General features: G+C 41.4%; 1 protein-coding gene across 1 annotated transcript in view; it reads right to left on the bottom strand.

Annotated features, from left to right (window-relative positions):
- LAMC2 (laminin subunit gamma 2) overlaps positions 1-13,161 on the bottom strand; it is a 77,815-nt gene that overhangs the window by 16,068 nt on the left and 48,586 nt on the right. Inside the window, exons 11-16 of the mRNA XM_070746295.1 lie at positions 11,872-12,075; positions 6,984-7,120; positions 5,709-5,865; positions 3,650-3,855; positions 2,175-2,257; positions 1,327-1,464 (exon numbers count right to left, since the gene is read on the bottom strand). Coding sequence (XP_070602396.1) covers positions 1,327-1,464; positions 2,175-2,257; positions 3,650-3,855; positions 5,709-5,865; positions 6,984-7,120; positions 11,872-12,075 — 925 coding nt within the window. The remainder of the gene's footprint in view (positions 1-1,326; positions 1,465-2,174; positions 2,258-3,649; positions 3,856-5,708; positions 5,866-6,983; positions 7,121-11,871; positions 12,076-13,161) is intronic.

Below are 13,161 nucleotides of genomic sequence, written 5' to 3'. Positions count from 1 at the left end.
GGGGTGTGTTCTTTTGTTTTTTGGCTAAGGATCCAAATAAGGAGATGAATCTCATGATCCTTATGAAGTTATTTCAGGAGGTGACCTTTTCCACACCCAGGAATAGAAGAAGAGACGTGCCAGTATCTCTTCTTGAGATATTGTGTGGTCATTACTTCGATACTGCCTTCTACCACATAGCTCCCAGCGATCGGTAAGGGCCTATAGAGTTCGTCTTCTTCAGGTCCTGTCAACTAAACAGTGTTGACTGGCGGGTCCGCAGGGGAGGGCATTCTCAGTGGCTGCTCTGACTCTCTGGAACCAATTACCTCCTTCAAGAGTCTGAACTACAGAGGAATCATTGAGTCTATCATCTTCACCTCTATAACTGTCTGGTTTGGTGTTGCAACCCAACAGGACCGACACAGACTTCAGAGGACAATCAGAACTGCAGAAAAAGCAATTCCTGCCAACCTGCCTTCCATTGAGGCCCTGTATACTGCATGAGTCAAAAAGAGGGCGGGGAAAATATTTACTGACCCCTCACATCCTGGACACAAACTGTTTCAACTCCTACCCTCAAAACGTCGCTACAGAGCACTGCACACCAAGACAACTAGACAGAAGAACAGTTTTTTTCCGAACGCCATCACTCTACTAAACAAATAATTCCCTCAACACTGTCAGACTTTCTACTAAATCTGCACTTCTATTTCTACTAGTTTTTCTCATCATTCCTATCATCCTTTTCCTCCCACTTAGGACTGTATGACTATAACTTGTTGCTTGTATCCTAAGATTTTTATTAATATTGCTTCTTCATGGCTTATTTGACCCCTATGACAATCATTAAGTGTCGTACCACATGATTCTTAACAAATGTATATTTTATTTTATGTACGCTGAGAGCATATGCACCAAGACAAATTCCTTGTGTGTCCAATCACACTTGGCCAATAAATTTCTATTCTATTCTATTCTAATGATCAAAGCAAATTGGCGGTGGGTAAGAGTTAATGGAATTCGAGGTGGGCTGGAATTAGATCTCTTGGGATTTGAGGCTGATGACACATTTAATTAATTTAATTTATGCCGCCCAATCCCAATGGGACTTAGAGCGGCTTACAACAATAAATAGTACATCAAATAATTAGTAATAAGAACATTCAAACCTATAATAAACCATGATGAATTATCCAATCGAATCCACACACATGTAGAACAGTTGCAGTCTGACGTGACAAGGTATTATGTTCACAGCCCCCAGGCATGGCCAAATTTGACCCCTCCGTCAGTCTCAGCCTGGTCATCTCCTACAGTAACCCTACACAAAGCCCACCAACTCACTTTTTCTGGAGCCCTTGTACAGATGTTGTCCCAATACTTTCTCCACTTGCAAAGGCCTGCAGCAATGCCAATGCTTCTTGGGAGGCATCTTCTGCGGCCCTGGCTGCTTCCTCAATGGTATCTGCCAGCTGCAAGTGACTGGAAAAAAAATAAGCAATAAACAAGTGGTGAGAGAGTGAAGCTTATTCATAGACAGCTACTATCCTTCTCTCTTGGCCAAAGAATGTGGGAGAAACATATTGGTAAAAACATGAAGCAATTCACTATTGTCACTGGACATTTTTTTTTAAAAAAAGCTTTTTGATCTAACTTACAGCTTCAAGATTTTACAGAGGACAACTTCTTAAAAAGTTGTTTGGTTGACTATTTATTTATTTGTTTGTTTGTATGCCACCCCTATCTGCAGACTAGGGGCGGCTAACAACAATGATAAAAAACAACATGTAACAATCCAATTTAATAAAACAACTAAAAAACCCTTATTATAAAAACCAAACATACACACAAACATGCCATACATAACTTGTAATGGCCTAGGGGAAGGAATATCCTAACTCCCCCATGCCTGGCGACAAAGGTGGGTCTTGAGTAATTTGCAAAAGACAAGGAGGGTGGGGGCCGTTCTAATCTCTGCGGGGAGTTGATTCCATAGGGCCGGGGCCGCCACAGAGAAGGCTCTTCCCCTGGGGCCTGCCAAATGACATTATTTGGTCGACAGGACCCGGAGAAGGCCAACTCTGTGGGACCTTATCGGCCGCTGGGATTCGTGCGGTAGAAGGCAGTTCCGGATGATTTAAAAATGAGTCCGGGTAACAGAAACAAAGTTTATCAGTCTGGAACAGATTCACCTGTTTGCTAACTTCATGGCTTCGTTGGCTAGGATTAAGAATCTGTTCGAACTACTTCCAGTGCCATCTGAAGGTGGAACATTCTGAGGAAGGGAAAAAGCAATGTTAAGTTGTGATTGCTTCATGATCCATATCTCTTGAACACAAGAACAGAAGACCCTGGCAATATTTTTCCAAGATAAACAAAAATTGTTTCCTTAGCTGCAGTCGCAGATATTGAGAAGTAGTCTTCAATGGCATAAATTCCACAAGGATTAAAACATTCTTCAAAATTGCAGGTTTTATAAAGATCTCTTGCACTTTTCTACAAATATATTTCTGCATGGTGGTGCCCATAAGCTCTAATGGGCCTGTACATCTCTGCCTGGATGCTTCCAGCCTCAGAGGCCAATGCAAAGGAGGTTTTATGGTGGAATGAGAGGGGGACTGGGGAAAGTTTTTCATTTTATTTATTAAATTTACCGTATTTTTTGGAGTATTAAGACGCACCTTCCTCCCCCACAAAAGTGGCTGAAAATGTAAGTGCGTCTTATACTTTGAATATAGCTTTATTGAAGCTTTTTTTCCCAACCCTAACAAGGTACGAACAATCTTCTTGGCTCTTGCCAGCTTGCAGGCTTTTTCATGGCTATCCTCGCCAAAAAGGTTTTTTTCCAGCCCTAAGTCTTTGCAGGCTTTTTTTCATTGCTACTCGCTCTAAATAAGGTTTTTTTTTAAAGTCCTAACCAGGAGATAAAATAATATGTTGAAGCTGATCAAACTAAGGATGGTATCCAGATGAAAACCTAGTAGGCAGATTTTCTCCTCCTATTTTCCTCCCAAAAAACTAAGGCGTGTCTTATACTCCAAAAATATGGTATATGCTGCACATTTCACTATCCAAAATTATTTTGGACAAGTTCTTTGTAGAACAGGGGTCTCCAACCCTCAAGCCATGGATCAGCACTGGTCCATGGCATGAAGCCTGGCCACACAAACAAGCAAAGCCCCATCAGCAGGATGCAGGCAGCACATGAAACCATGCCTCCTCTGGACCACAGAAAAAACCCTCTCCATGGAGCTGATCCCTGGAGCCCAAAAGGTTGGGTGCCTTTGTCCTAGAAGCTTCCTGTATTTCTTGCCACCCTAAAATTCTTACCCTTAAAGTGGTTGGTGGGGGAGAAGCTCCATCAAAGCACATCCATTTTGCCATTGGATTTTTGCAATACATTCTTAAAGTGCCAGAGATTTCATGAAAATTGTTGGTCATAGACAGTGATGGGCTACCAAAATGTTTAATACCACACTGTGGGCGGGGCTTATGCATTTTGTTTCAACATCTTTCAGTGCAAATTGTGTGCTCTGCATTCCTGACCGTACCTGTAGGAGCCCATCACTGTTCATAGCTATCCATCCATGATTCACTATAAGCTCATACTTTGTAAATATCATATACTCCCACTGGCCCAAAAAATTGAACAAGGGGAGATACTTGCCACGCCTTCTATCTTTGCTTTACTCTGATCCAAATCCAAGTAGGCTTTCTCAATGAGCCTCTGGATATCTTGTACTTGACTCTGGTATTGACCTTGCAGAGAGTTCACATTGCTGGCTATTTCATTGATCTCATCCAGATGACTCCGATACGTGAACTCTTGTGACTTCATCTTAGAAAATCGGTTTCCCAAAGCTCTGCCAGTAGCTAATGCATCATAAGAAAAGGACACGGAACAGACAGGAACAAAAATCAACAGAAATCATATTGACATAGAAATGAAGTACAGTGATACCTCGTCTTACAAACCCCTCATCATACAAACTTTTCGAGATACAAACCCGGGGTTTAAACTTTTTTTGCCTCTTCTTCCAAACTATTTTCACCTTACAAACTGAAGCCACCGCCACTGGGATGCCCCGCCTCCGGACTTCTGTTGCCAGCGAAGCGCCCATTTTTGCTCTGCTGGGATTCCCCTGAGGGTCCCCTCCATGGGAAACACCACCTCCGGACCTCCTTGTTTTTGCAATGCTGCAGGGGAATCCCAGCAGTGCAAAAACGGGCTGGCAATGGAAGTCTGGAGGTGGGGTTTCCCATGGAGGGGAGCCTCAGGGGAATCCCACCAGCATGAAAACGGGCGCTTCGGCTGGCAAAAGGGGTGAGTTTTGGGCTTGCACGCATTAATCGCTTTTTCATCGATTCCTATGGGAAACATTGTTTCATCTTACAAACCTTTCACCTTACAAACCTTGTCCCGGAACTAATTAAGTTCGTAAAACAAGGTATCACTGTACATGGCTGGAGCGAAGCCCACTTGACAAGCAATTAGATTTTACATAATTTCCAGAAAATCCCACTTAGAAAGACCATTTTTGCCAAAATGTTTCATGGTGATAGACAGAAGAGATAGATGCCTACTCTCTTATCATTATCAGTGGACAGGCCATTTTAAATGTGGTTTAACATATTTTACCCCCTAACGTCATATTACCCTGTGTGCAGAGATTTTAGTTCCCGTGTTGTTTGTTTAAATTATCTGGCTAAGGATTGTTATTGGGATCACAGATAAGAATGGCATAATGTTTTCCTGTTTATCCATGTTCCAGCCAAACATATCTCATCATCTGATACTAATAGTTGCATTAAAAAGAAGTTTGTATTTGTATTAAAACAATAGCCATGGCTAAATGTTGCACATTGCATACAAGATATGCTTTGGCTTTCATTTAAATAATTCCTTGATGATACATGATTGGAAGCACCCACAGTTACTATTACCACAGTAATAGTTGCACATTTATCCATTTTTGGAATGTTCCTTCAATGTCATCGCTTTGAAAACAAACCAGTTTTAGGAAAAGCTGGAAAATTAGGATCCATAAAGTGTTTTCCCCGCCTCAATAAAGCCATATGGTCACATTTCATCAACTTTTAAAATAAACAGTTTTGATTATTTGTGTCTTATGTGTGGCCATGACTAAGCCAGGATTAAACTATGTCGAAAACTCCAGATTCCAATAGAATAGGAAACATCTTTAAAGCATTCCCATTTTAAAAAAAAAAAACCAGGAATGAAACGGGAATTAACTTTGGCTGGATTGTACTTCCTGCAATGAATTGGTGAACTACTGAGTTTCCTTAAAGTTTTTTTTAATGGTTCAGTACATATTTAAAGAGTTATGAAACTCCATATTGAGGAATGAAGAAAAGCAATGGAAAGATCCCAGTTTCTCAGGGGATTAATAGAGATTCAATATGGCCAGATTTTTTTTCCTCCTGTAGGATAAAACTGCATGTGGTTCTCTATTGAATACGGTCAATTTCTGCCACGTGGGAGCTGAAGCCTGACAGAGAAAGAAAGCAGATCCTCCTCTAGTTGGTGAAGATCATTTATCTCTCTGTGTGAATGTTAATTTGGTATATTTCAAAAGAAAAATTAAATGCATTATTGTTATTATTTTTTATACAGTATATAATTTGGTTGAATCCACTGTGACCTTTTCTCTGTAACATCTGTTCTCTCTGCAGACCACAAAGCGATTTGGGAAGACATGAGTTACCTTGTAAAATTTCTGCATCTCTCAAAATCCTCTGGAGCAGCTCCTCTGCCTCCCTCATTTTCCTCTCCAGCTCAATGTAATCTGCTGGCTGTCCACTTGTCTGAACTCGAGAGGCAAGTATCTCAAGTCCCTGCAGCTGCTGGAGGTATTGATCTACCTGGAAGCCAAGCATATCATCTCTTGTTAGCAGGCTAAAGTGAATTTTAAAACATGACTAAAAGTCATCCAGAAAATAACATTCAGAATTTGATTAGTGACTCCGTGACCTTTAAGGAAACACAGAAATGAGGCTCAAAGGAATCAACTCTCACATATGTGTAACTATTTCAGTTACTCATTTTGGTTGCTTATTCATTGCACTGGTACTCAATTCTGAAACACTCAGAACAATGAAAATGCAATTATTGGGATGCCTCTCACTTCTGTGGAGCCAAAAGTAGTTAATTAACCTAAACATTGACTTGTGTGCCATTCATTTATTACTGATTAATCTGGTTAAAAATTCAGATTAGAAAAAACTAGGTATTTTTAAATATTTTAATTTTTAAAAATCCAACAGCAGATGCCTTATTAGTAGAGCATTTTACCAATAATTAGTGTTGGGCGAACTTCAAGAAGTTCGGGTTTGTAAAACTCACCCGAACTTTGCCGTGAAGTTCGGGTGAGTTAGCCGAACGCGAATCCGAACCCAAACCCAAACAGCAGCAGCATTTTTTAAACTTTTTCTAAAAGTTTGGGTAAAGTTTGGGTAAAGTTCAGGTAAAGTTCAGGTAAAATTTGGGTGAAGTTTGGGTTCGGTGTTCGGCTGAACGCCACGAAACGCTGCCAAAAGCAAAAGGAGGTGGGAAATCCCACGATGGGATTCCCCGCTCTCCTCCTGGGTGGTGGCGTTTCACGGCGTTCACTTAAACGCTGAACCCAAACCCAAACTTTACCTGAACTTTTAAAAATGTTCGGGTTCGGCATGCTGAACACTGCAAAGTTTGGCACGAGCCCGAACTTTGCAGGTTCGGTTCTCCCAACACTACCAATAATCCTACACAGGATCAAGCGCCTCTTCCAATATCATGCCTATTGAACATGGGTGTCTTATTTAGGGTGGGAAAGTGGAATACTGGTTTTGCTCATAATTGCAAAGTAGCACTGGTTATCTTTGTTGCAGATTCTAACTAACAGCAAGCCACTTCAGATGTCCTACTGCCAAACAATGAAAGGTAAGGGAGGAGACAATATTTTCACACCATCAACTGATATAAAGATGGTACCAACTCCTACCTGAGTCTTCAATTCATGGTAGCAGATTGGACAACGGGTGTGTTCACAGCTAGGCCCTTCAAATCCTGGCTTACAAATGCAGCTGCCATCACTACGACACTGTAGGGGCTCAGAACCTACTGAATTGCAATTACAAGCTACAAAGGGTTGTAAAAAAGCAGAATATTTAGAGATGTGGCTTGACCAGAACACGTAATAGAAAAGCAATTTCTCTTTCCTCATCTTCCTCCGTTTACTTCAACCTAAACATTTTATAATTACAATACTCAGATCATCAATCTGTCCATCCATCCACATAGCCACCTATTACGTATGGACGTACATTTAGTTATTTACACGCTAGCTGCTGATTGGCTAATCCAGCAGCGGGAACTTTGAACAACTATTAGTGGCCAGCAGCCTTCAGAGAAACTCTTAAAAGTGGTTTATCTGAGGCTGCTGGCAGTTCTGCTACCACTACAGCTAGGAGAAATATAAAGTGCTGAACTGTTACTGCGGCTCGCATCTTCAATTATGTGCGAGTTTAACACCACCCACTTCACTTTTATCTGGCTCTAGGCAGCTTACAATAAAATTTTAAAAATACAGTGATACCTCGTCTTACAAACGCTTCATCATACAAACTTTTCAAGATACAAACCCGGGGTTTAAGATTTTTTTGCCTCTTCTTACAAACTATTTTCACCTTTCAAACCCACTGCCGCCGCTGAGATGCCCCGCCTCCAGACTTCTGTTGCCAGCAAAGCACCTGTTTTTCTGCTTCTGGGATTCCCTGAGGCTCCCCTCCATGGGAAACCCCACCTCCAGACTTCCATGTTTTTGTGATGCTGCAGGAGAATCCCAGCAGCTCAAAAAAAGGTGCTTCGCTGGCAATGGAAGTCCAGAGGTGGTGTTTCCCAGTGAGGGGAGCCTCAGCGAAATCGCAGCATCACAAAAACACGGAAGTCCGGAGGTGGGGTTTCGAGGACTTCTGTGTTTTTGCGATGCTGCAATTTCACTGATGCTCCCTTTGCTGGGAAACCCCACCTTTGGACTTCCGTTGCCAGCGAAGCACTCTTTTTTGCGATGCTGGGATTCCCCTGCAGCATTGCAAAAACACAGAAATCCAGAGGTGGGGTTTCCCATGGAGGGGAGCCTCAGGGGAATCCCAGCAGCACAAAAACGGGCGCTTCAGCTGGCAAAAGGGGTAAATTTTGGGCTTGCACGCATTAATCGCTTTTCCATTGATTCCTATGGGAAACATTGTTTCGTCTTACAAACTTTTCACCTTAAGAACCTCATCCCTGAACCAATTAAGTTCGTAAGACAAGGTATCACTGTATATGCAAAATAAAAAATAAAAACATAACACATAACCACTGGGCATTATCCAGCCAATCATTTACACAGTCAAGAGATGGGCTGTGTCCAATGGTCAGAGCCCCAGTCTGGGCCACTAAACCAAGTTTTCAAGGCCTTACAAAAGGCAACAAGATGGAGTCAATCTAATTTCTGGGATGATGATATTCTAGAGGGTGGGTGCCATGGCAGAAAAGCTTTTCCTTTTGGGCCCTGCACTCCTTGGCTGCCAATAGCCAAGACTGATCACAATAGAGATAATTGGGGAGAGATTTGCACTCAGTACAGTCAGCAGCTGGAAATTTTGGTAGCTTCAGACTAGGGATAGGTTCTAACTTACTTCACCACTCGTTTGCTTTTTTCTGTGTCATGTGGGTGTGCACGCATTGTGCACCATGCGGTTGTGCCACACGCACGCACATGCAGACTGCCAAAAATCACGCTTCTGTGCATGCGCAGAAGCAAAAAAACAGCTTCTGCACATATGCAGAAGCCAAAAACAAGATGGCGGCACCCACAGACCGGCACTGACAGAATCGTGACATTATCACCGGCTTACTAACAGTTCCAAAGACTGGTTAGAACCGGTAGGAACTCACCTCTGCTTCAGACCCAATTCATCCAGAGTTGTTTATAAAACAGGTTATAAAAAACTGTACCAACACAAGCACATCATCTTTGATGAATAATATGATGAATATTATTTGAGATTTCTTTTTCTTACATACTGTAGTGTAAACATTTCAGTTTTTCCTCTGACATATTGAAAGTAAAAAGTGAACAGAAATGCAGTGGCTATCATACCAGTTGTTTCATTTCAACCACTTTACTTATCTACTCGGTAATGATAGTATCTATCTTACAAGCTAAATGAAACTTCTGCAGGTGAAACAATTGAAAATCAATTGGCCTTCATAATGCATAATTTTAAGTGGACTGTGATCTGTGCTACTCTATTGTAATTGATTTGGTCTGGATTCTAATGCATAAGTTTTATATTCTATAATAGTGATGGCGAACCTATAGCATGGGTGCCACAAGTAGCATGTGGAGCCATATCTACTGGCACACAAGCCGTTGCCCTAGCTAAACTCCAAAGTGCATGTGTGTGCTAGCCAGCTGATTTTTGACTCACACAGAGGTTCTAGGAAGGCGTTTATGGCTTCCAAAGAGCCTCTGAGGGATAGGGGTGGGTGTTTTTACCCTCTCCTGGCTCCAGGGAAGCTTTGGAGCCTGGAGAGGGTGAAACACAAGCCTTTTGGGTCCACCAGAAGTTGGGAAATAGGCCATTTCCGGCATCCAGAGGGCCTCTGGGAGGGCACAGGAAGCCAAAACTAAAAAGAATTATCTATCACTTACCCTTGTTTTTTTAATTTTTGGCTTTCATAATTTGACATATATTCCTGTTTCCCATAGCAAAAAGTTGTAAATATGACCAAACCAATTTCTTCAATTTTAAAGATCTGCATTCAGCAAATGAAACTGATTTTTTTAAAATTAAAAATTTAAATCTCACTGATGGATTAGAAAAGAATTTGAATTAAGAGAGAATATTCTATTTACTTTACAACATCACATACCAGCTGGAAAGATCATTATGGAGCAATGTTGGTGAACCTTTTTTATAACCTTCTATAAATAGATAGCTAAGAGACCTCAGAGAGGGGAGACACATAAATCCAAATAAATAAATAAATAAATATAACAGATGGCAGTAGCAAGCCTGCCTCAGCTTATCTCAAAAAATTAAGCAGGAATGAGCTAATTAGATCTTGGATGGAAGCTAACCAAGAAATGCTAGGGAGACTCAAAACGTCTCAGAAGGTAATGACAAGCACTATGAGTATTATTGTGTGTTGTGGTTAGCTCTGGCCCAGCTCCTGCCCCAAGGACTGTGGATGTGGGGGAGACATCCACATGCTGCAGACCTGTTTTGCCCCCGGTGGAATCTGCTTATGAAGGCTCCTCTGACCAAGAAGACATGAGTGACAGGGAGGAGGAGAGTGTGGCAGACAGCTCAGAAGGAGATCAATTATCTAGCTCCTCCTTGGATTCAGAACAAGAGTTAATGATACAGCCACACATGAGGAGAGCAATGCATAGGCAACAACAACTGAGAGATTATTATCAAAGAAAATGAGGCCACCTGTGGTTGGGTGGGGCTGTGGTAATTAGTGAGGCTGCTATAAATAGCAGCCTGTGGGTTTGGCCATTGTGGAGGATTATCTGATTGTTGTGTTTCGTGACTGCTTTACTGACTTTGACCTTTTGTGTGCTGATTTTTCCCTGCTTTGAAACTAAACCAGAGCAAAGTGTGTTTCACTTTGTGAAAGAAGAAGGACTGTGAATTGCCTCACAGCTGCAAGCTAAGTATCACAGAACTGATAAGGGACTTGTACAAATTACCAGTTTGTTTGGAGATGAGTGCTCTTTGCTATACCAAAAGAGGGCTTGGTTTAAGTGAATTTTCATTATAAAGAACATTGTTTTGAATTTTCAAACGTGGGTGTGTCTGAAATTTGTACCTGTGAATTTTTGGGAGGAGTCTACCAGAGAGCCCGAAAGAACAATTGTGTATTGGACAAAACAAACAAATACAATAAATAAATAAAATGTCATAAACTTGACACATTTTTTAAAAAAATAATGATAAAGGCAGGCAGGGGAAAGGTCCATTCAGATTTGCAGAATCCATCCTGTACAGGTAAAATAATTAGATTTTTCTTAAATTGGGGAAAAATGGATAACAGAAGGAGCTCTATCTAATAATGCATGTTGACATGAACTATATTACTCTAGCTTGGTAAATCAATACTGCTGATAAAAACCTCAAGACTAAATGAGAATTATTGTTCTATTATTTATGAATGCCCGGAAGCCAACTGAATGGGGATAAGTCACACTTTAACTAATGCTCTTCAGCCTTTAGGGACCTTCTCAGGATAGTGCCAAACCAGAGAAATAAAGCATACACAATATGGAGCACTATATGATATGTCAGACCAGCAAGCTATGTTAGTGCATATTATCTCTCTCTTTAATAGTTCGCATGTTCACCTATGCATGGGAATAACTAACTCTAAGAAACAGAACTGCCTCTCCAACCCGCAAACTTCTGACTACAGGGGCAGTAACCTAATTTATAGCTCTCCTGCAAAAAATTACACAAGTAGCCCAACTATTATTGGCTAAAACCAATAATATGTGGCAAGCATCTATACATAATCTTTTAGTTGTTCCATGATTACACTTGTACTGGTTTACCCTCATAATTCAGATTCAGAGAGGGGCGGCATACAAATCCAATAAGTAAGTAAGTAAGTAAGTAAGTAAGTAAGTAAGTAAGTAAGTAAGTAAATAAATAAGTAAATAAGTAAATAAGTAAATAAGTAAATAAGTAAATAAGTAAATAAAAGTAAAGAAGTAAAGAAAGAAAGAAAGAAAGAAAGAAAGAAAGAAAGAAAGAAAGAAAGAAAGAAAGAAAGAAAGAAAGCTCTTTGGTTGTATTGACTTTGAAATCAACCTTCATTTGTGCAAGATAATGGAGTACCTTGACATTTCTCTGCTGGGTTTGCAGATAAAGGGTGTCCAAAGAATCCATCCTTGCACTTGCATTCCCCTGTCAAGCGGTCACAAGTCCCTGAAGCATTGGGGTCAACAGTGTTACATCGACATGGTTGGCAGGATCGTAGAGGTCCACTCTCACCCAAGGGATCCCCAAAATAACCATTGGTGCAAAACTCACAGCGAGAACCTAGAAAGAAAAAAAACAGTGAAAAGCAAGCAGGGGATGTCCTGAGCCAACCATATATATGAACACCCCCTGAATTCTACCTGGAACCACAGAGCTAAATCCATATACTCTACTACAGTGATGGTGAACCTTTTTTGGCTTGGATTCCAAACGGGTGAGTGCAAGCGCATTGATGCCCACATCCATGCGCACAACCTCTGCACTGCCACCAGTACATGCACATTGCATCCCCTCCCGGCCATGTGCACAGGCTTCACTGAAGCCTCCGGAATCTTGAAGCTTGGGAACGGCAAAAAACAGCCCAAAGGGACAACCAAAAGTTTGAAAATAAACTTTCAAGTGAGCCATTTTTTGCCATTCCCAGGGTTCAGGAACAATAGCAATAGCAATAGCAATAGCAATAGCAATAGCAATAGCAATAGCAATAGCAATAACAATAACAATAACAATAACAATAACAATAACAATAACAATAACAATAACAAACAATAACAATAATTTATTAGATTTGTATGCCGCCCCTCTCTGAGAACTCGGGGCGGCTCGCAACAATAATAACAATGTACAAATCCAATATTAAAAAACACAATTTAAAAACCTTATTAACAAAATAATCACACAACCCAATCAAACCATACATAAAGCAGTAGTTAGGGGAGGTGTCAATTTCCCCATGCCTGGCAGCAAAGGTGAATTTTCAACAACTTACGAAAGGCAAGGAGGGTGGGAGCAGTTCTGATCTCTGGGGGGAGTTAGTTCCAGAGGGCTGGGGCCGCCACAGAGAAGGCTCTTCCCCTGGGCCCCACCAGATGACATTGCTTAGTCGATGGGACCCAGAGAAGGCCAACTCTGTGGGACCTAATTGGTTGCTGGGATTTGTGTGGCAGAAGACGGTCCCGGAGGTATTCTGGTCCGATGCCATGTAGGGCTTTATAGGTCATAACCAACACTTTGAATTGTGACTGGAAAGTGATCGGCAGCCAGTGCAGGCCGTGGAGTGTTGATGAGACATGAGCATACCTAGGGAGGCCCATGATTGCTCTCGCGGCCGCATTCTGCACGATCTGAAGTTTCCGAACCCTTTTC

This window comes from Erythrolamprus reginae, chromosome 3 (genome assembly GCF_031021105.1).
Source record: "Erythrolamprus reginae isolate rEryReg1 chromosome 3, rEryReg1.hap1, whole genome shotgun sequence".
NCBI lineage: Eukaryota > Metazoa > Chordata > Lepidosauria > Squamata > Dipsadidae > Erythrolamprus > Erythrolamprus reginae.
The sequence above is the reverse complement of the archived record's forward strand: the minus strand, read 5'-3'. Positions and strand labels throughout refer to the sequence as shown.